Source organism: Thunnus thynnus, chromosome 23 (genome assembly GCF_963924715.1).
Source record: "Thunnus thynnus chromosome 23, fThuThy2.1, whole genome shotgun sequence".
Lineage (NCBI taxonomy): Eukaryota > Metazoa > Chordata > Actinopteri > Scombriformes > Scombridae > Thunnus > Thunnus thynnus.
In genome coordinates, this window is record NC_089539.1 from 24397642 (window position 1) to 24418086 (window position 20445).

The 20445-nt window shown below is 39.7% G+C and overlaps 1 protein-coding gene across 1 annotated transcript in view; it reads right to left on the reverse strand.

Moving 5' to 3' along the window:
- Nucleotides 1-20445, reverse strand: part of ptprb (protein tyrosine phosphatase receptor type b) — a 43599-nt gene that overhangs the window by 15029 nt on the left and 8125 nt on the right. The window contains exons 4-26 of the mRNA XM_067581818.1: nucleotides 19240-19380; nucleotides 18896-19156; nucleotides 18517-18804; nucleotides 17574-17690; nucleotides 17310-17456; nucleotides 16848-16965; nucleotides 15941-16086; nucleotides 13314-13580; nucleotides 12145-12203; nucleotides 11460-11664; nucleotides 11239-11336; nucleotides 9929-10094; nucleotides 9688-9818; nucleotides 9274-9421; nucleotides 8907-9176; nucleotides 8105-8280; nucleotides 7761-7911; nucleotides 7246-7346; nucleotides 6591-6756; nucleotides 6222-6497; nucleotides 2790-3068; nucleotides 775-924; nucleotides 438-577 (exon numbers count right to left, since the gene is read on the reverse strand). Of these exons, the coding sequence (XP_067437919.1) occupies nucleotides 438-577; nucleotides 775-924; nucleotides 2790-3068; nucleotides 6222-6497; nucleotides 6591-6756; nucleotides 7246-7346; nucleotides 7761-7911; nucleotides 8105-8280; nucleotides 8907-9176; nucleotides 9274-9421; nucleotides 9688-9818; nucleotides 9929-10094; nucleotides 11239-11336; nucleotides 11460-11664; nucleotides 12145-12203; nucleotides 13314-13580; nucleotides 15941-16086; nucleotides 16848-16965; nucleotides 17310-17456; nucleotides 17574-17690; nucleotides 18517-18804; nucleotides 18896-19156; nucleotides 19240-19380 (4001 nt within the window). The remainder of the gene's footprint in view (nucleotides 1-437; nucleotides 578-774; nucleotides 925-2789; nucleotides 3069-6221; nucleotides 6498-6590; nucleotides 6757-7245; nucleotides 7347-7760; nucleotides 7912-8104; nucleotides 8281-8906; nucleotides 9177-9273; nucleotides 9422-9687; nucleotides 9819-9928; nucleotides 10095-11238; nucleotides 11337-11459; nucleotides 11665-12144; nucleotides 12204-13313; nucleotides 13581-15940; nucleotides 16087-16847; nucleotides 16966-17309; nucleotides 17457-17573; nucleotides 17691-18516; nucleotides 18805-18895; nucleotides 19157-19239; nucleotides 19381-20445) is intronic.

Here is a 20445-nt window from a genome sequence, read left to right on the forward strand (position 1 = left end):
TGTTTGTCATCCTTGAGATGTTTTTGTTTTTGAATATCAGCTTATAATCGCAATAACAAACCACGAGTCATGTAACGGTATCTAGAGCACATTTACATTTGAGTGCTATGTATAGTGCACAAAAAAAAATGCACAATTACAATTTTTAGGAAGACAATGTGCTACAGGTGGAAAAAAAATGTTTGTATACAAGAAAAAATGTTCTTGTATACTAAAGCGTTACTCGACTTCCCTTATTGGTTCCACTAATGATCACATGACTACAAGCTTTTGTCATGACTGGTAATTATTTTAGACTGCTAATTAATATATATAAAGAAAAAAGTAAATTTATATCTACTTAATCCTCCAAACAAAAAGTGAAAACCATTTGTATTTTCAAAATTCTGAACAAAAACCTAAATGTTTCCTTGAGTTACTGTCGCTTCCTGTGTTACCTGTCCGCCGGAGGTCTCGCTGTCCTGCGGGCAGCGGCTGGAGAAGTAGGCGGTTTGATAGGCTCTGACGGAGGAGTTGTTGATGTAGTCGCGGTAGGAGGGCAGAGGGTGGCGCTGCTCCGGCTGCAGGAGCTCATTGGCTGTCAGAAGAGACACGAACATGTCAGAGGACGACGTGAAAACGGCAACACTTAACGATGAAAGTCTAGACTTTGTTCTCTGGCTTAAATCTGTTTCTCTGAACTCATTTGTGATTTTAGAAGTGTATTTAGCAAACGTTTGGAACTTCCTGAGTATATCAAAGTTATTTAAAGTGATTTAAAACGTGTGTATGTACTGTCAGACTCGGCCACGATGACGGCAAAGTATCGGACGGCTCCGTTTGCGTCGCTGAACCAGGAGCAGTTGAAGCGGAACAAGATGGAGGATGAAGTGACCTTGGATGACCTCTCGCTGACACGCACACTGGGGGGCGGGACCGGTGGACCTGGGAGGACATGGGTTGGTTACACAGACTGTCAATCAAATAATAAAACAGCTTAAAATGTACTCTATGTGTATAGAAATTTATGTACTTTTATGTTCTTTTGTTTGTCCCTTTTTAAACTTATTTTTGTTGCTTGTTCGACTGTAAATTAATTTGCTCTAATTTCTGATATTTGTCTCGAGGAGCTTTCTTTGTTCTGCTTTTTGACAAAATATTGAATACAGGTAAGTTTTTTTGTTTTGTTTGTAAGTATGGAGGTTAATTTCTACGAAAAAATAGATGAAATATGTATAACAAAAATGAGAAAGGTCAAAATTTCAGCTTCCTATCTCATAGTTACGATTGTATTATCTTAAATTTATAAAGTCTTACTGCTATTTCATAAGTTACAGAACCATCATAATTTTTTGCTTAGTATGTCAAAAGATAGACTTAAGTCAAAACTATGAGATAATAACTTCGTAAGACTTAATTTTGACTTAATATCTTATAATTTACTATCAAATTTTCTTACCCAAGAACTTCAGTCACAGTTCTGACTTATTTTCTGTAATTTACAAATAAGAAGTTCATAATTATGAGAAACTAAGTTTAATTATTGAATTACTCCATATAATAATATAAATTATGATTTAAATATATTTTTAAATTATGAGATGATGAATCATATTTATCAGGCAAACTTTTCTTCATTTTTTAATCTTTTTTTTTTTCTCTCAACTCACTCTGTGTTTTCTCCACTTTTCCATCATCTCCTTGTCTCTCTCTTATCTTGGGAAATGTCACAAATACATTTCTTAAAAAAAAACTTTTAGGGGGGGGGTTTACTGTTTCTGTTTCCAGTCCAATTGTGTCAGGATGATTTATAATGCAGCAAAGAGAGAGAAAGAGGGAGAGGGAACGAGAGTCGAACAAAGAGAAGAAATAAAAAAGACTGTAAATCAGAAGGGAAAAAAGTTTTCAGACTGTGATTTTGGGTCACAGTGACTTTTTGAAAAAAGGGCAAAGAGTGAAAAATAAGAATCAAGTGACATCTCCTTTTTTTGCCACTGTGAATACACACTTAAAAAGTTCCTTTTATTCATTCTCTCTGTCTCGTACCAGAAGTTCAAACCTGACCTACTTATAACATGATTTATACTTTAGTAAACATCAGTGGTGGAAAAATGTATTCAGATCCTTCACTACAGTAGAAGTACATAAGTATTAGGAGCTTGATGTAGTTAAAGTATTGCAGTAAAAGTACATAAGTATTATGAGCTTGATGTAGTTAAAGTATTGTAGTAAAAGTAGTGGTTTGGTCCCTCTGACTGATATATTATTATATATGACATCATTAGATTATTAATAGTGAAGCATCAGTGTTAGAGCAGCATGTTACTGTTGTAGCTGCTGGAGGTGGAGCTAGTTTACACTACTTTATATACAGTTAGCTAGTTTAGTCCAGTGGTTCCCAACCTAGGGGTCGGGCCCCTCCAAAGGGTCAGCAGATAAATCTGAGGGGTGGTGAGATGATTAATGGGAGAGGAAAGAAGAAAAAACAAAGTTCTGATACACAAATCTGTTTTCAGTTTTTGGACTTTTTCTCTAATCTTTGATTTTTGCTGAAATATTGGATCATTTGAACATTTACTGAAGTAAAAGTAATTGTTTTGCAGAAATTCTTCCACTTAGACTGATACATTAATACTAAGCTGGAAGGATCTTTAAGAGTTTACACACAAACTTCATCCTGTTGTTCCCTCTGTCTCTGTCCCTGGTGAGCAGCCCTATTTAAAGAGACTTTTTATTTAAACAACCGACTCAACTACAGCACCTGAGGGGAGTGTGTGTGTGTGTGTGTGTGCGTGCGTGTGTGCACTCACGGTCTATCATGGTGACAGTGGTGTGTGTTGCAGGTGGGCTCATGTGTCCAGCCGATGACACTCTGACTGTCACCGAGTATTTCCGGTACGCCTCCAAGTGGTCCAGCGTTACCGCGGTGACACCCCCCGCCAGCTGCAGTGCCGAGGTCAGCTCCCCGTCGTCATGGCGGCGACACTCGACCTCGTAGGAGTCGAAGTCGGAGAGAGGAGGCGACCAGGAGCATGAGAGGGAGGAGGACGAGACAGGGAAGCAGTGGATGGACTTCAGAGGAGATGGACCTGGAGGAGGAGAGGAAACAAGGAGAGGAGGGGAGGAGGAGAGGGAACAAGGAGAGGAGGGGAGGAGGAGAGGGAACAAGGAGAGGAAACAAGGAGAGGAGGAGAGGAAACGAGAGGAGGAGAGGAAACAAGGAGATAAGTAGGAGAGGAAGAAAGGAAAGAGGACGATAGGGTAGAAGGACATGAAAGGAGAAGAGAAAGAAAGTAAAAGAGAAGAGGAGAAAGTGAGGAAGGAGATTGATGAGGAGAGGGGAAGGAAAGGTAAGTAGAAAAGGAGAGAGAAGGACATGAAAGGAGAGTGAAGGAGAAGACAAAAGGAAGGAGAATGGAAAGGAGAGGACAGGATGAGAGAAGAGGAAAGAAAAGAAAAGAAAAGAAAAGGAGGTGACCGAAGAGGAGAGAACGTCAGGAGATAAAGAAAGGGGAGGACGAGGAAGAGGAGATAAAGGAAAGACAAAAGAAAAGAAAAGAAAGGAGTTACAGCAACAAAAGTTGAGTGTGTGTTTTCTTATTTTCCGCTCGGCTGACAGTGAACTAGTTTTGCTGAGTCACAGTTTTATTACATTTCTATTTTCACATGAAGCTGGACTCACACAAACACACAGTGTGACACTACGCGTCTGTGAGTGATGAGTCCGCCGCTGTTAAAGGTAACGTCCCTGTTTTATTTTGTCCTGATCAGATGATAAACGCGCCGTCTCTTTAAGGGAAGATGAATGAGTGTGAGAGAGAGAGAGAGGACACAAACAAGACGCTGGAGGAGAAACATTTTTCATTTTCTGGCTTGTGGCAGACTGATAAATCTGTACTTATTTATATAAAAACAACCATCACCTCTTCATGGATTTAACCTAATCCCAACCGACGCAGTCTGGATACTTTTTGTAGCCGTCTACAGCTGCAGTGATTAAAAGAAAGTTAAATCAGCGACTATTTTGATCATCAGTTGTTCATTTCGGTCGTTTTTTCAATCAGCATTTTTGGTTCCAGCTTCTCAAATGTGTCATACGTGACAATAAATTGAATATCTTAAGAAGTTCATTGATTAAACAATTCATCAATTATTCAAGAAAATAATCAGATAATGTAAAGAATCATTAGTTGCAGCTCTATATCCGTCACAAGTCCCCCAAAAATTGCCCTGAGCTCAGTGTGTTCGGTACATTTAACCTATAATCTTTCAAAATAAAAGTTAAAATAGTAATTTATTGATTATGTCATGTTTTTTGTAACATGTATATTTTCATTTTCGTGCCTTTTGAGAAAATGAAGACTGTGATAATGAGTCATGTGACTCAGATGTGTTTATCACAGCTGTGAGCACTCAGCAGCTGTACTGAGCGAACCTGAAGAAGCTACAGGCGAAACACCTTGTTGGCTCTTAATAAAGTCACAGTAAAGTCATTACAGTGTTGATTTTCACCTGATATGTTCCTGCGACCGACCAGCACCTGACTGAAAATACTGGCTGTGCAGGACGAGTTCTGTCCTTTAGTAACTTATTACATTTTAATCAAAAGTAATGAAACTGCTGATTCGTCTGACTAAAGGAACAAACAACATACGACGTTCTGTATTGTTCTTACTGTCAACAACGTGTTAGTTCGTCTCTCAATAAACTTTACTGAAGACATGAATCTTTAACAGCTCACAAATATATAGTTTTATGTTTTAAAAAGGCTCAATAATTCACTAAAACAGGAGGAAATAGTGCGTTTGTCTCGGGGACTATTTTCAGCGGCGGATGAATCCACATTTAGCGTTCTAGTGAGCATCTAGTGAGTCAGTTCATCGTTGGTTTGTACAGGTGAGTGACAATAAGAAGATTAGAGAAAATCAGCAGCCTAATACTTTAAATAGTTATTATTTTGATTGTTTAAGCGACTGTACTTCCTGTGTAATCTTCTTCTCTTTGGAGAACATTTTAGAAATCTTGCACACAAAAATCAAACTGCTACCAAAGTTCTTGCTGCACAACAACAACAAGTTAGAGAGAATTCACCAAAATATCTTTTCTCCTCTGAGAGCGTGTCACCATCTATTTCTGGTAAACACTGCGTCACCTCTTCAGTTGACCTCAGCTGACAGAAACCAGGAGGCAACGGAGAGAAACTGGGTCAGTTTATACATATTTATGTGTGTGTTGAAGCCTTTGAGTTTTAATTCCTTTTTGGCGATCGGTTTTGATCCCTGCGGTCAGTCAGACACACAAACACACACAGAATGTGATTAAAAATGGATTCAGAGCCGGAGAGACAGACAGACAGACAGACGTGTGTGTTCTCCTTTCACATTCAGGACCTTTGTTACGTTGCCATCTAGTGGTCAGAAGGGAAAAACACATCATATGTTCTTCCAACTTTGTGTCAACAGTTCATGTTTGTCTCTTTCCTGTTTTAGCTCTACAGTGTGTTTAACAGTCGTTTTTAACTTCCTACGTTTGTAGGATTATGACAGAAACACTATACCAGTCATCAGGCTGCTTTCTTTCTTTTTTTTTTTTTTTAATTTCAGGACAAGTTAGGCTGTTCAGAAACGACACAATGTTGCATGTAAGTATAACTAGATATGCTCCAGGAGACTTTTTATGGGGGGAAAAAGCTGAAAATATAAATGTAAATTTTGTAATTTTTCTTGTCTTAATCAGTAATTTTAAAGCTTTAGTTTAAAAGAGTTTTATTTGTTTTATTTTTTATCTATTTTATGTATAAGTCACCTATAACTTGTATCTTGGTGAGCATTAGTCTGCTGATCCATATTAACCGTCTTGTCAATCACCTGTAAAACCCTTTGAATTAAATTCAGCTCGTATGAAAGGTGCAACTGTATATAAATAAAGTTTGATTGATTTTAAGAAGCTTGAAATCATCAAAGAGATCCATGAGATAGACAGAAAGACCTTTCTAATGATTTATATTATATCATAATGATATTAATGCATAATATATATTTGTTGGAATAATCAACATTGCAGTTGTTTGATTTAATTTCATCCTTTTCTTTTTGTTTCGTGCTTCACATTTCCTCCAGTCATGCTTCATACGTAGATGTAATGCTGCCTGGCAACAGTGTTTTTGTTTCTTTTGTTGTTATTGACATAAAAAAAAAGATTTTCTAATATAAACTGAGTGACAACATCTCAGCTCCACCTACTTGTCCTGACGCTCCTCTGGATTGGCTGACTCCTGACTGTGGGCCCGCCCCCGGCCCCGCTGACGGTCGTCACGGTGAAGTTGTACTGTCGCCCTGGAAACATCCCGCCCACGACGCGTCTGGTCAGGTGAGTCTGTGTGATTGACAGGCGGTCTGGAGGAGTCCACTGCAGGCTGAAGTTGTCGTAGTCTCCGGAGGCGGGACCAGACCACGACAGCTCTATCGTGTCATTGGTCGGGCCTTGTTTGACGGACAGGTGAGTGGGTGGCTCTGGTGCTATAAGGGGGGAAAAAAAATTATCTATTAATATAAAAACAAAAGTATCTTTAATTATAACAAAAGTCACTCTGCGTTTATCTGTTTTCTTACTGGTGCGTCCAAATGCTGAGATGTTACTGGTCAGCTCCCCGCTGTGTGTGATGACCTCAGCGCGGTACAGCCTACCAGGGGTCAGCCCGGGGAACATGTGACTCCTGTGCTCCGCCCCCAGCGTCTGAGTCCCGAGAGTGGCTCCAGAGACGTCGTACAATACCACCTTAAATCACACACACGCAAGGAAATGTACAAGATTTAGCACGAAGGACACAAAAACAGAAGAAAGAAAACGTCATTCAAACTTTTTTTTTCCCTGTGAACGTAAACACCGAGGCTGGTGAGGTTTATTTGTATTATAAAATTTTTCTGTCATGTTCAACCACCTCTCCCTCTTTCCAGGTGGTTTCCTATAATATTGTTTCATGTCCTGCTGTAGTTTGTCTGTTGCGGCCGGAAGGTTTGGAGCAGATTCAGACGGCATGAACAAAAAGTTTAAATGCCTTTTCCAGACAACAGCAGCACTGTTAAAGGACGGGTTCACAATTTCTCAAGTGTGTCTTAAAACAACAGTCAGGAGCCAAAAAGGAAATATCAGAGAGGATGAGGTCAACAAGTTAGAAGATGTATATTGGGACTACGAGTATTTTCATTGTAAATGTATTTGTAGGATTATGTTTAGTCTAAAACCAGCGTGACTCTGTTTGTTTACCTCGTAGCGGCTCCAGCTTCCCTCTCCGTGCTGCCAGCTGACCGTCAGTCTGTCCGTCCGTCCTGAACTCTGAACCTGCAGCGACGAGATGGGAGACGGGACTGCAGAGCAGAGGGAGGGACGGAAAGATGAAAAAAAAACATGATCATGATGAGCTAAGAAACTATTTAAAGGGTAAAAATACAAAAAGACATTAATACAGAAGATGGTGAAGAAGAGCAAAAGAGAAGATCAGATTAAGATTAAAATAAAATGAGGAATAAAAGAGGAAGAGGAGAGCAAAAAAAAGAAATGATGATGTTGAGAAAAACAAAGAGGAAAAAGAAGATGAGAAATGTATGAAATCAAAGACGGAAGAAGAAGAGAACAAAAAGTGAACGAGAAAGAAAACAATCAGGATCATAAATGAGATGTTGAAAAGAAAGAAGATAAACAAGAATGAGGATTTGTGAGAGAAGAAGATGAAGAAAGAGAAGATGAATATATCAATAATTAATAATAATACGTAGACTGACCGGTTCTGGCGAGTACGGAGGAGTCGCTGTTCATGCCTCGGCTCCAGCTCACCACCTGCAGTCTGTACAGACTTCCTGCTCGCAGGCCGGAGAACACACAGCTGTCTGCAGCTGGACCGACCTTCTGCAGGTCCACTAACTCACCAGCAGCCTAAAACAAACACACGTTACAATATCACACTAACACAAACTGCAGCTGTAGTTAAAGATGAAGCAACGATACAAGAACCGTCTGAAAAACTGAAAAAAAAGTCAAATATTTATGTTTGATGTACAGAATCTGCCTTAAAGCAGCTTTTATTTGGTTAAATCAGTGTCACATGGATCGTCAAAGCTCCACCCACCTGCTGATGATCCTTCCTGCTTCCTGCGGCGCCCTGTCTGTGATTGGCCGTCGCCTCCGCAACGCTGTAGAGCGACAGGTCGTAGATGTCGACGTGTCCGTCCGAGGGACGCCAAGAGAAGGAGAGAGAGGAGCAGTTGGACGCAGTGACTGTCAGATTGCTGACAGCAGCCGGACCTGAGAGAGACACAGAGGTTTGTTTGAAATAAAAGAATCCTGGAAAGATCAGTTAAGAGCCAGCGATGGTTGCACAATCCAAACAAACTCCGTCCTAACTTTCCACCAAACTTCATTAAAGTTTTTACGATAAACCGCAAGTTCAGCTGAAGGTCAACAGAAGCACTGGAACCGAAAAATAATGTAACACACAAAGGTCTTTAAAGCAAAACTATGTAACTTTTAAATGTACATAAAGTTCATCCTCTCATAAATAAACAAGATTTAGATTTATAAGCAACACTAATCATCGACTTAATCAATCCTAACATCTGTTTCTGGCCACCACATCTTATTGTTCGGGCACTTCTTTACAACCCTTTGGTGATTAAAGTCTGTGAGGTTTTACTGCTCAGGGACGACAGAACTGGGCCATAAACTTCCATAAACTGAGGAGCACAAACCATAACATCACTTCCTTTATTGTCATGATAAACGCAAGAAATACAACAGCAGAGTTCCAGCGAGACCTTTTCTTTAGTTACAGTAAAGACGGACACAGAGTCGTAAGGCTCTTCCTGTCTACATGTCCAAGTGTCTTTGAGCAAGATTCCCCCCAAAATCCCTGATATAACGTGTTGACTCACGTGTTTGTCCCTCTGCTGTGGCCTCCAGCGACGGGACGCCGCCGCTCAGTGTCACCACGCGGATGCGGTACCACTTCCCAGACGTCAGGCCGCCCAGCCGCTCGCTGCGACTCTCCACAGCGACCGACTGATTGGCCAGAATGACGCCAGCCTCGTCCAACAGCTGCAGGCTGTATCCATCGTACACGCCCACCGGCCTCTCCCAGGTGACGGTCAGGCTGTGGGTGGTGTGGTCGTTATCCGCCTGCAGGGCGGTGACTCTGGCCGGGGCTGGAAACACACGACAATCAATAATAATCAATATTCGTTCTCCTCAAACATGAATCTCTATATTTAAATCAATCCAACCGATCGAGCAGTCTCTCACCCGTCCTGCCGGTGGCTTTGTTGCTATTGGTCAGCTTCCCACTCAGTGATTGGACAGTGATGGTGTAGGCGTGGCCTGGGGTCAGATCCGGGAAGTCCAGGGAGGAGACGTGTTTGGGGACAAGACGAGTCTCGACCGCGACGCCGTCCTAGAGACAGGAAGTGACAACAGAATATATCATCTATTAATACGTCCGTCACTGATTCCTCGAACATCTTTGAAATCATTTATCTTTTTAAAAAGTGTTTTATAAATGTTGTTGTTTGTTTACCTTACCATCTAGTTATATAATTGTATTTTAATCGTTTCTGTAAAGCACTTTGGTCCACGTTTCTTCACATGTAATCTCTATAAATAAACTGACTTGACGATATTGAATATTGAATAAATACTGAATGGTGCAGCCTGACGTACCGTAGAGGACAGCGAGACGATGTACATGTCCAGGTCTCCGTCTCCAGGCGTCCAGGAGACCACCAGCCCCCCCACAGAGTCCATCAGGCTCGGCCGAGGAGCCAGGTGGAGGTTTCCTACCGCACTGGGAACTGGAGAGGACAGAAACCAGGTGGGAGGGGAATCTGGAGTCACCACAACTGGACTTTTTGCAGAGTCAAAGTGTTAAACCTGATAGAGGAAGAATAATCGGTGGTCCTACCTGTCCGTCCCTCAATGAACTGAGGTCTCTGGTACGGACCGCTGAACGTCGACACCACAATCTTATAAAGCCGTCCTGGGGTCAGAGAGGTCAGTTGGTGATGTCGCACCTCGCTGCCCAACGTGACCGGAGGATAAACACGAGTGTCGTTGAAGAGCAGAGTGACCTGGAGACAAACAGTGAGATCATTAAAGAACAGTCCTGGAGTTATTAAGATCTAAAGGTTCATCCTCTGAGAGGCAGGAAGTCATATATATAATTATATATATATATTTATTTTGTACTTGTGTAAGTGGAAATTATATTTTTTTGAGTCACCAAAGCCCAAAATATCCATAAAAACTTCAATATAGAGAAGTAGAGATAGTAGAAAGTACTCTGAAGGGTGTTTATTTATTTATTTATGTGAAAATGTTGGAAATTGTCAGTTTAAACATGTAAACAGTATCATTTATGTATTTTTCCCCCTTTAACTTCAGTCGGACGCCTTTCTTATATTTTTACAGTGCAGTTTGAAGATGTTGAAATGAGAAATTGTTTACATTAATTCTTGAATGTCTCTAAGATAGAAGTAAGACAAACATCTGATCTTAATAAACTTCACTGTGTGATAGAGTTGGTCAGTAGAATCATATCATGATGGTATCATGATTTTAAAAAGTTGTTTTGTAATAATTCCAAGTAAACACTAATTAAAAACGATTTATTATGCTTTTTCTGATGTAATGTATAATAGTGGAACACAGATCGTTGCATCGAGCATCCATTCAATCATTTTATATGTGATTATGCAGAAATCTATGAAACATATTGTTACCACATTTATCCCAATATTTAGCATTTATAATCAGAATATAAACACCTGTAGACACCTGTAAGTTTTTGCTGCTGTATAAACAGATAATAAATAAAATATAATGAAACACAGTTGTAATTATATAACATATGTTTTATTATTTCTTCAAATGTCCTAATGTCTACTTCTAACTGCATTAAATGCTGAAGATGCAGATTTAAACCTGAGATTTAAGTCAAAGATTTTACTATTAAAGAAATCTGATGTGTTAAATCAGCATCAGATGACGAGTATTTAACTATTTTAAAATGACTTCATGCTGTTTGCTCACATATACAGTCAAGATGCTAGTTTAGCTAAGCTAAGCTAAGCTAAGCTAAGCTAAGCTCACTTATCAGCACACAGGAAACTATAAAAAGCCTCCATGAATTTGTCTCATTCTGGTTAAAAAGAAAAACTGCTCAAAAACACTTATTTCTTTAGTACCAGAGGATGTAAAAAATATAGTAAACACCTCATAGTGGTCGACATCTCCCGGGGCGGGACTCCAGGTCACAGTCAGATCACCTGTTCCTGTGTTGCCTAGCGACAGATTGCCCACAGCTGCTGGAACTGAAGGAAAACAAGACTTTGACTCAAAATCACCAATAAAAAAAACGGATACAAAACACAAAAACACATCAATTTCACATCATCACTGGACAACTGCTCTAGTTTCTCTGGTTTGGGACTCACAGGTGCGTCCATCGGTGGACACGCTGCTGACATAGCTGCCGCTCCAGGTTTCCACGGTGACGGTGTAGAGTCTCCCCGGCGTCAGGGACGAGAAGACGCACTCGTTGTGTCCGGCGGAGACGCTCTTGTTCTGCAGCATGCTGTTGTTGTAATGGATCAGAACCACGTAACGGTCCATATCTCCAGCTGCATGACGCCAGTACACCTGAACACACAACACAATACTGCTCGTACTACTACTGCTATATATTATAATATATGATAATATATATTGCAAACATAATTTTATCAAAGAAATGCACGATCGATCAATTAATGTTTGAGTTCATGTCAATGTTGACCAGTAAGTAGAGCTGCAACGATTAGTCGATTAATCAATTAGTTGCCAACTATTAAACTAATCGCCAACTATTTTGATAATCGATTAATTGCTTGGAGTCATTTTATAATTTAAAAAAATGTCAAAGTTCTGATTTCAGCTTCTCAAGTGTGAATATTTGCTGGTTTCTTTAGTCTCTATGACAGTAAAACCAAAAACAAATCAATTAAGTGATTCTGCAGAAAATGAGACCGTGTTTGTAAATGAAACAAGTCTTGATAAAGACATTTATACTCAAACATCTCAACCTTAACATCACTAATATGTTGTATAATCTAAGTTCTTATACTCCTAAAACAAACGCACCTTGAGGAAGTCGTCTCTTGCAGAGTGAACCGCTGTTGGGTTTTGCACAGTGGCAGGTTCTGCAAAACAGACAGCGCAAGAAAATATATAAAATAATACTGAAAGACATGTTTCATATCATTACTCTCTGAGGAAGAAATACTCAGATGCTTTACCTCAGTAAAAATACCAATACAGCAATGTAAAAATACTCCTGCATGAAAAATCCTACTACAGTAAAAGTACATAAGTATTATGAGCTTGATGTAGTTAAAGTATTGCAGTAAAAGTACATAAGTATTATGAGCTTGATGTAGTTAAAGTATTGCAGTAAAAGTAGTGGTTTGGTCCCTCTGACTGATATATTATTATATATGACATCATTAGATTATTAATAGTGAAGCATCAGTGTTAGAGCAGCATGTTACTGTTGTAGCTGCTGGAGGTGGAGCTAGTTTACACTACTTTATATACAGTTAGCTAGTTTAGTCCAGTGGTTCCCAACCTAGGGGTCGGGCCCCTCCAAAGGGTCAGCAGATAAATCTGAGGGGTGGTGAGATGATTAATGGGAGAGGAAAGAAGAAAAAACAAAGTTCTGATACACAAATCTGTTTTCAGTTTTTGGACTTTTTCTCTAATCTTTGATTTTTGCTGAAATATTGGATCATTTGAACATTTATCGAAATGAAAGCATGTGAGAAGTTTAGAGGGAAAAATCACTATTTGGTGGAGCTGTTAACAACTCATAGACATGTGAAATGTGACCCCGACTACACACTGCTTTTTGTAAGACGTCAAAAGCCAAAAAGGTTGGAAACCACTGGTTTCATCTTTAACAATGTGTTGTATTTTAAAAGCTTGTTATATTATCCATTGTGTCAAATCTTCATCTGAAAAGTAACTAAAGCTGTCAAATAAATGTAGTGGAGTAGAAAGTACAATATTTCCCTCTGAAATGTAGAAAGTAGCATCACATGGAAATACTCAAGTAAAGTACAAGTACCTCAAAACTGTACTTGAATAAATGTATTTGGTTAAATGTACTTAGTTACTTTCCACCACTGACTCACAGAATATATGATAATTGGAGCATGAGGAAGTAAATAAATGAACAAACATGAACTCATGTAAACTAGAATTCAAATTAAATGTATATTTATGTTTAAACTCAAGTCTATCTCATGTCTTACGTGTCCGGGCTTGAACCGTGGTGGCGTTCTCCAGGCCGCCGCTCCTCGTCACTATGAAGACCGAGTACAGCCGCCCAGCGACCAGCGAGCTGAAGGAGCCCTCTGGTGGCGAGGAGCGGGACACGACCAGCGTGTGGACGATTCGACTCCCGTCCTGAAGACGCACCTGGTAGCTGTCGACCACGCCCACCGCGGGACGCCATGACACCTGCAGAGCGTCCGACTTGCCGCCGTTAGCGACGGTTACCTCGGAGACCGATGCCGGGCCTGAAAGTAAAATATGACCGGTGTTATTAAAGTTTAAAAATTAGAAAAGAAGAGTTTTAAATTAAATAAAACAATTCATCTACCGGCTTCTACCTGAGACCGGCCTTTATTTATCTAAACACGTCAGTGTATCCGGCCAGTAGAAGAGACTCAGCTGTTCGATATAGTTTTGGGTGAGTTCATATTTTTCAAATCCCATCATCACTGAGTATTTCTATGACGTCATGTCACTTTGCCATACCTTGGCGTTTCCTGAAACAACGCCCCAGGAGAGGGGGGGGGGGGGGGGGGGGGGGGGGCTGGCGGCGGGATTGGTTTTTGTTTTTGCCAACCAGAGTGCTAATTGGTTGGCATAACACACACACACACACACACACACACACACACACAAATACACAGTCTGTCCTGAAAATAACTGGGGTATTATATAGTAACACAATAGGTGCTTTGAGCAGGAAGGTGTGTGTGTGTGTGTGTGCAGGAAGCCTTTGAGCAGGGTATTGGGAGTGTCTTTGTATGTGTGGAACATTCCAGACCTCCTTTTTGGCATTTAAGCTATTGTTCTAAAAACTCTCTGATGTTATCACAACACACACACTTTTACTGAGACACGCACACACACACACGTTATGCAGAAGTTACACTGAACTTGAAATATTAGTTATAACTCTAATAGTAAAAGTTATGGTTTTCACACCAAAATACAATGTTTAATGCAAAGTAAAAGCGGGCTAATATTACTATAATAAGCTACGTTTTGTAATTACTTTTTAAAAATATAGAATAACAACTTAATGACTCCGTCTTATGAAATGTCGTGTTTACTGTAATGTGTTTTGCACCTCGGGGCCACCGTATTTAACTATTAAAAATATCAAATGTCGATACTGTTTTTATGATATTAAACTAATTACATACATAGATTAAGTTATATCATCAGTTCCAGTGTGACAGGAACAAACTTTCTGCTTGATTGTTTTGTGGAAACAAAACTGAAAGCAGCAGGAAAATGAAGATGAGTCGTGGTCTGAGAGACATAATCGATATAAATTGAATCTCATACAAGTTTAGTCAGCGTTAAAGCAGCCATTTGTTCTTTGAGGGAGATCATCAGGTCGCTGCTTGGACTCTGATTGGCTCCTGCATGTTGTGCATGTTTGCTGTATCCAAGTTAGCTGTCAATAAACGGAATAGTAAATAATAGTAAACGGAAGCTACAAATTCACTTCACTCATTAAGTCCTACTGTTAAGATTAAGAGCCACTTCACATCACTTATAGTGATAACGGTATATTAAATTTAACTAATATGAAATAACAACTTGCCCATGAAATTATTCTTTGTGCCTTGAAAATAAATATGTTATTACTTTAATAATGGAAAAGAGCTACTGAAAATTCCAATTAAATCGATGTGAAATCATACGGGGAGATGTTTTACAAGCAGTGAGAACCACGTTTTGAGGCTGAAGTATCAGAGTCAACCCTGTTAGCACAGTTCAAACTTATTTTATATACATATAATGTATCACTCTTCCTCCAAAATCCTTCCTCTTCATCATCGTCCACATTGACAACATCTCTTATTAATGTATTAACATTTCTCCCGAGTTGTTTTAACTTTACAGCACTGCTGAAAACAATAACAGATGAATCTACTGTTATCAGTCATGGGAAGAAAAGCCATAATCACAATGACAATTCTAACAAAAATAAACTATATTCATCATAATCTCAATATTAACTTTTTTAGCGTTCTTGTTTTGTCGGAGGTTTGTTTCTCGCTTGGTTGAGGAGGTCAGAGAGTTTTTCCGGTTAACAGCAGCTGAATGTGCTCGAGGGGAAACAACACAAGTCTTGCATGGGAATATTGTCACACAATAAGAGCCTGACTGCCAATCAAACAGTCTTACGTAACAGTGTGTGTGTGTGTTTGTGTGTGTTTGTGTGTGTTTGTGAGTGTTGTGAACTGTTCACATTTTCTCTCAAGTCTTAAACAGTAACAACAGTCGCCGTTTGAGTCTCTGGTGAAAACAAACTTCCACTTGTCATATTTGTGTTAATACTTTTTTTCATTGTGAGAAAAGCAGATTTTAATCTTTTCATCAATTAAACAATGAAGTCTGTAGACGGAGGATAACCGGAGCTTTAACCTCTGGGAATTTGGTGAAAGAAAAGACTGTTTGTGTTTCTTTGTAATGGCATTTTTTCTCAACAGTTTTATTTCATGATGTCACCGGGTTGAGTTTAAATGATTCATTAATTTATACATTTATTTCATAAAGTTTTTTTTTTTGAAATCCTAAAAATCAGCTCAGAGGAATAAAAGTTTAAATATGATTTTAAGTCGGAGCGGCTCACCTGTGCGTCCTTCGAGGCTGGTGGTTTTAGACTGAACCCCACCGCTGACAGTGGCGGCCTGCAGCCTGTAGAGGGCGCCGGGTGTTAAACCACCCAGCAGCAGAGAAGAAGAACCAGCTGGAACGCTGCGGTTCTGAACCACAACGCTGTGGAACATGAGGAATGTTTAGTAAATTAACAAATCATTTTCTCTTGTTTTTTTTGTTTTTTTGCTATTTTCCTGCAACAAAAGCGGAACTTTAAAAAAAAATGCACCTTTTTTTAAATTATTTTTTTTACAAAGAATAGAGTTTAAAATGCTGTTGTTACAAAAAGATCTGTGACCCATCTCTGCTATCAAAATATATGACCATTTAAAAAAAAAAAGCTTTTGTAGCATTGTTAAAACTGGTGGGTTAACCAAACAAAGAGAACCACTTAGTAGCTGTTCTGAAGCTTTCAATCGTATCACACAGTCTTCCTCAACACATGAAGTCGCCCATTTTTTAACACTAATAATCTCAAATCCTAAAAAAGCTCTTAAAAAACTGACATATTTTAACATTTACATTTCCATGACAGGTGGGCGAACTTAATCTACTGATGAAGAGTGTGTGATACAACTGAAAGCTCAAGAAAAAGCTACTAAACTGTTTTTGACAAATGCTATTTATGTCAAAGTCAAGAATAACCGTTTAATCTCAGCTTTTAAGTTGTTAAAAAATAGATTTTTTTCTCTCTCTCTCTCTGTGGAGCTATATGCTAGCAGTTTCCCCCTGCTTCCAGTCTTTGTGCTAAGCTAGGCTAACTGCATCCTGAACTTGCCTCTGCTCTGGATGTGCTGAGATGGAACTGACATCTATTTCTTATGAGTCTTATGAACAAGAGTTTCTAAAATCTTTGCAGTTCCTGGTTTAGAAACACACACCTGTCCTGCAGCAGGGTCAACGTGTACGAGTCCACGTCTCCCGGTGGTTTTTGCCACGATGCCTGAAGGCTGTCGACTCCAGAGCTACTCAGGGTGATGGTACTCAACGCCATGGGAACTGCAATACACACACACACACACACACACACACACACACACACACACACACCGTACAGTTGAGATACATGCATGTGAGGACAGTGGTTTTATATCAGTTTAGCTAATAACTGTCTGAATACATAATGCACATTTACAAACTAAAAAGGCTCAGATGCTCATTTTTGTCTTTTATTCACTATTTTAAAGTGTTTTCAACTTTCAAATTTGAACTTTAAAAGGTTTAAGTTTAAATATAATGCTGTATTATGTGTATTGCTGAGTTTGAAAATCATTACACTACTTTATTATTTATACTTTTTTTAGATTAGCGTTCATGCTAAGCTAAAATAATAAAGACCTCACCTGTCCTTCCCTCCAAAGACACAGAGGTGTTCTGTTTCCCGCTCCTGGTCGTCACGGTGATGGTGTACCGTCTCCCAGGTGTGAGAACATTGAACGTGCACTCCCTCATGTTAGGCTCCACCTCTCTGGTATCCACGGTGACATTATCTATCAGATACAGGAAGCAGTAATTATAATAATGATGAAAATATATCAGAGAGTTAAAATCACTGCTAAATAACCTTTTTTATTTTTAAATCTGATTAAGGTGGTCCGAATGGTTACCATGGCGAATTGTCAGGAAGTAGCTGTCACGTGACCCCGAGGGGGCGTGGCTCCACATGGCGCTGAGCGAGGTCTCGTCCGAGTGTCGTATGTGGAGGTCCAACACCTGAGCAGGAGCTGCAGAGAGAAAGTTGATCTGAACTCAACGGTGTTCAGGTTCAGGCCTTTTCAGATTCCCTCTGCAGCAATTTCATCTTTAAATACTGTAATAATTTCAGTAATGGAGTGGATGTATTTTCATTTATTTATGCAGTAATATATATTTTATTTTTCACATTTTTATTTTTCTAGCATATTTCTGTAGTTATGTTTCTGTATTTTCTATCATATTTTAGTAAGTGATATATTTGCCATCATATATTTCTGCACAAATATATAATTACTCTCAGTTTATATTCTGTCATATATTTTGGCAGTAACATATATTTTTTTATCATATTTCTGTAGTTATGCATCATTGTATTTCTGCCATATATTTCTACAGTAAAATACATTTTCTGATATACAGTATTTTGGTGCAGTAGTTTATATATTTGTCATTTCTGCCATAATGTGTATTTTCTTGTATTAGTAATATCTAGTTATATAAATTTTCCATTCTGTAATCTCTGTTATGTATATCAGCAGCTATATACATTTCCAGTCATGTACTGTATTAATGCTGTTATGCACTTTTCTATCATTCACTATATTTCTGCAGTTTTGATTGTGTGTTTTCTGTCATGTATTTGTATAGTAAAATATATACATGTTTTTGCAGTAATAAGCATTTTCTGTAGATATGTTTCTGCATTTTAGCAGTGATGTAATGTATATTTCCTCTACATATTTCTGCAGTTTCGATCCCTTCTTCCTGCAGTAGTGTACAGTATTTTTTTTTTACTGTATATTTCTTTAATCATGTTTCTGTATTTCCTGACATATATTTCTGCGGTCATCTCACCTGTTGATCCCTCACAGCTGCTCTCAGCCATCAGTCCTCCGCTCTCTACTCTCAGCACAGCTCTGTACAGCTTTCCAGGCGTTAGTCCCGTCCCAGGAAAGCTAAAGTTCACAGCCTCCCTGTCCAGAGCGGTGCTGACTAACTGCTGGGAACCGTCGAACAGGAACAACCTGTAGCTTTCCCAGCGGCCGGCGGGGGACGACCAAGAGAGGAGGAGGCCACCGGAGGAGGAAGAGGAGGAGGAGGAGGAGGAGGGAGACAGGGAGAGGAGAGACGCCGCCTCTGGAGCTGAGACAAGACAAAGATAGAGTAAAGACAAGGAAAGGAAAGAAAAAAACAACACTACAGAGCATCATCATCATCACCATCATCATCTCACCTGTTCTGGCGGTGATTTCTGATTGGTTTGTCAGCTTGCCGCTCTTTGACATCACAGCAACCTGATAGGCTGAGCCGGGGGTCAGCTGATCCACGGTGACTTGGGCGGCGTCCCCAGGAAGGGTCGTCTCCCACCGGCTCGAGTCATTGGACGAGAGGGTGACCGTGAGTGTGTCCAGGTCACCTTCTGGCTGTTGCCATGACAACCGCAAGCTCGTGCTGTTGTTGTAATCGGTGGTGAGGTTGGAGACAGCCGCGGGGACTAAAGACAGAGAGATTCAGATATTAACATTTCTTTCCTTTCTTTCCACCTTCCCTCCCTCCTCCCTCTCTCTCTCTCTCTACCTGTCCGAGCCTCGATCGTCCTGCTGTTCTGCAGACCGCTTGCCTCCGTCACCATGGTAACGTTGTACAGCCGTCCAGGCGTCAGGTTGACCAGCGTGTGTTGCGTCGCCGTGCTCTCCAGCGTCTCGTTGATCAGCACACCTGCAGAGACACAGGAGGGCAAAAAGAAAGAAAAAGGAGGATTATAGCTGCATTTTATGAGCTTAGTGATTAATGTAAAGTTTTGAATGTGATCAACTCTCAGATACAGTAAATGTAGTGGAGTAAAAGTACAATATTTGCCTCTTTAATTAAAGACTACAGGGTTTATACTCCCGTCTGCTCAGTCAGTAAATTCACAGTTGATTGTGCAACAGTGTACGTCCTGGTTCATAGAAATGTTTAATTGTCTATATATAATTTCAAAAAGAGATAAACTTTTGGTTCAAACCTTTATGAGGTTTCTATTTCGTTCTAACCTTTGATCGAGAGTGTAATTTCCACTGGTGACAGAATCCTATTTTAATCCACATCACTTTTAGTTTCAGTTTGATTCGTTTACTTTAATCTGTCTAAACGACTTCCTCTCACTATCCAACCGCCAAAATCCACATGACAGAAGCTCCGAGTTCATCGAAATCTCAACATGTTCATCTGAGTCTCCTTTATTAAACTTTAAAAGCAGTAGCCAAGTTATTTTCTTCCCTTTTTTGCCTCTCAGGCGACATGCACACGGCCCTAACCTCTTCATCTCAAGCCTCTTGTTGGATATTTCCTCGCTCCTCCCTGGAACAGGAAGTCGTTCTGGTCCGCCATTTTAAAGGCCGTCTCAAAGTTCTTATTTCTGCTCAGAGGCAGCGAGGACGCTGCAGCTGATCAGACTGATCTGATGCGTCACAACATCACGGCGGTTTCATATCGACGTGTTTTCTGATTCATCATCTAGTTAAAAATCTGTTAATTGTTGCTCTGATCAACATAAGAATCATAAACAACTTTCTTCATTTATTAGAAAGATTTTTTCTTTTCATGAGATGTTATTATGGATAAAATTAAAGTCAGGAAGAGTCTGTCTGTCAGCGAGAAACACGTTTTAAACACATTTTTATATTTTGTCATTTCAATTCCAGGTTTGATATGAGTTACATAATTTCCTTTTTCCCTGAAACATTTAGCCTAATAAATAATTTCCAGTGTTCAAAAGACACTCTGATCAGATTCTGGGTT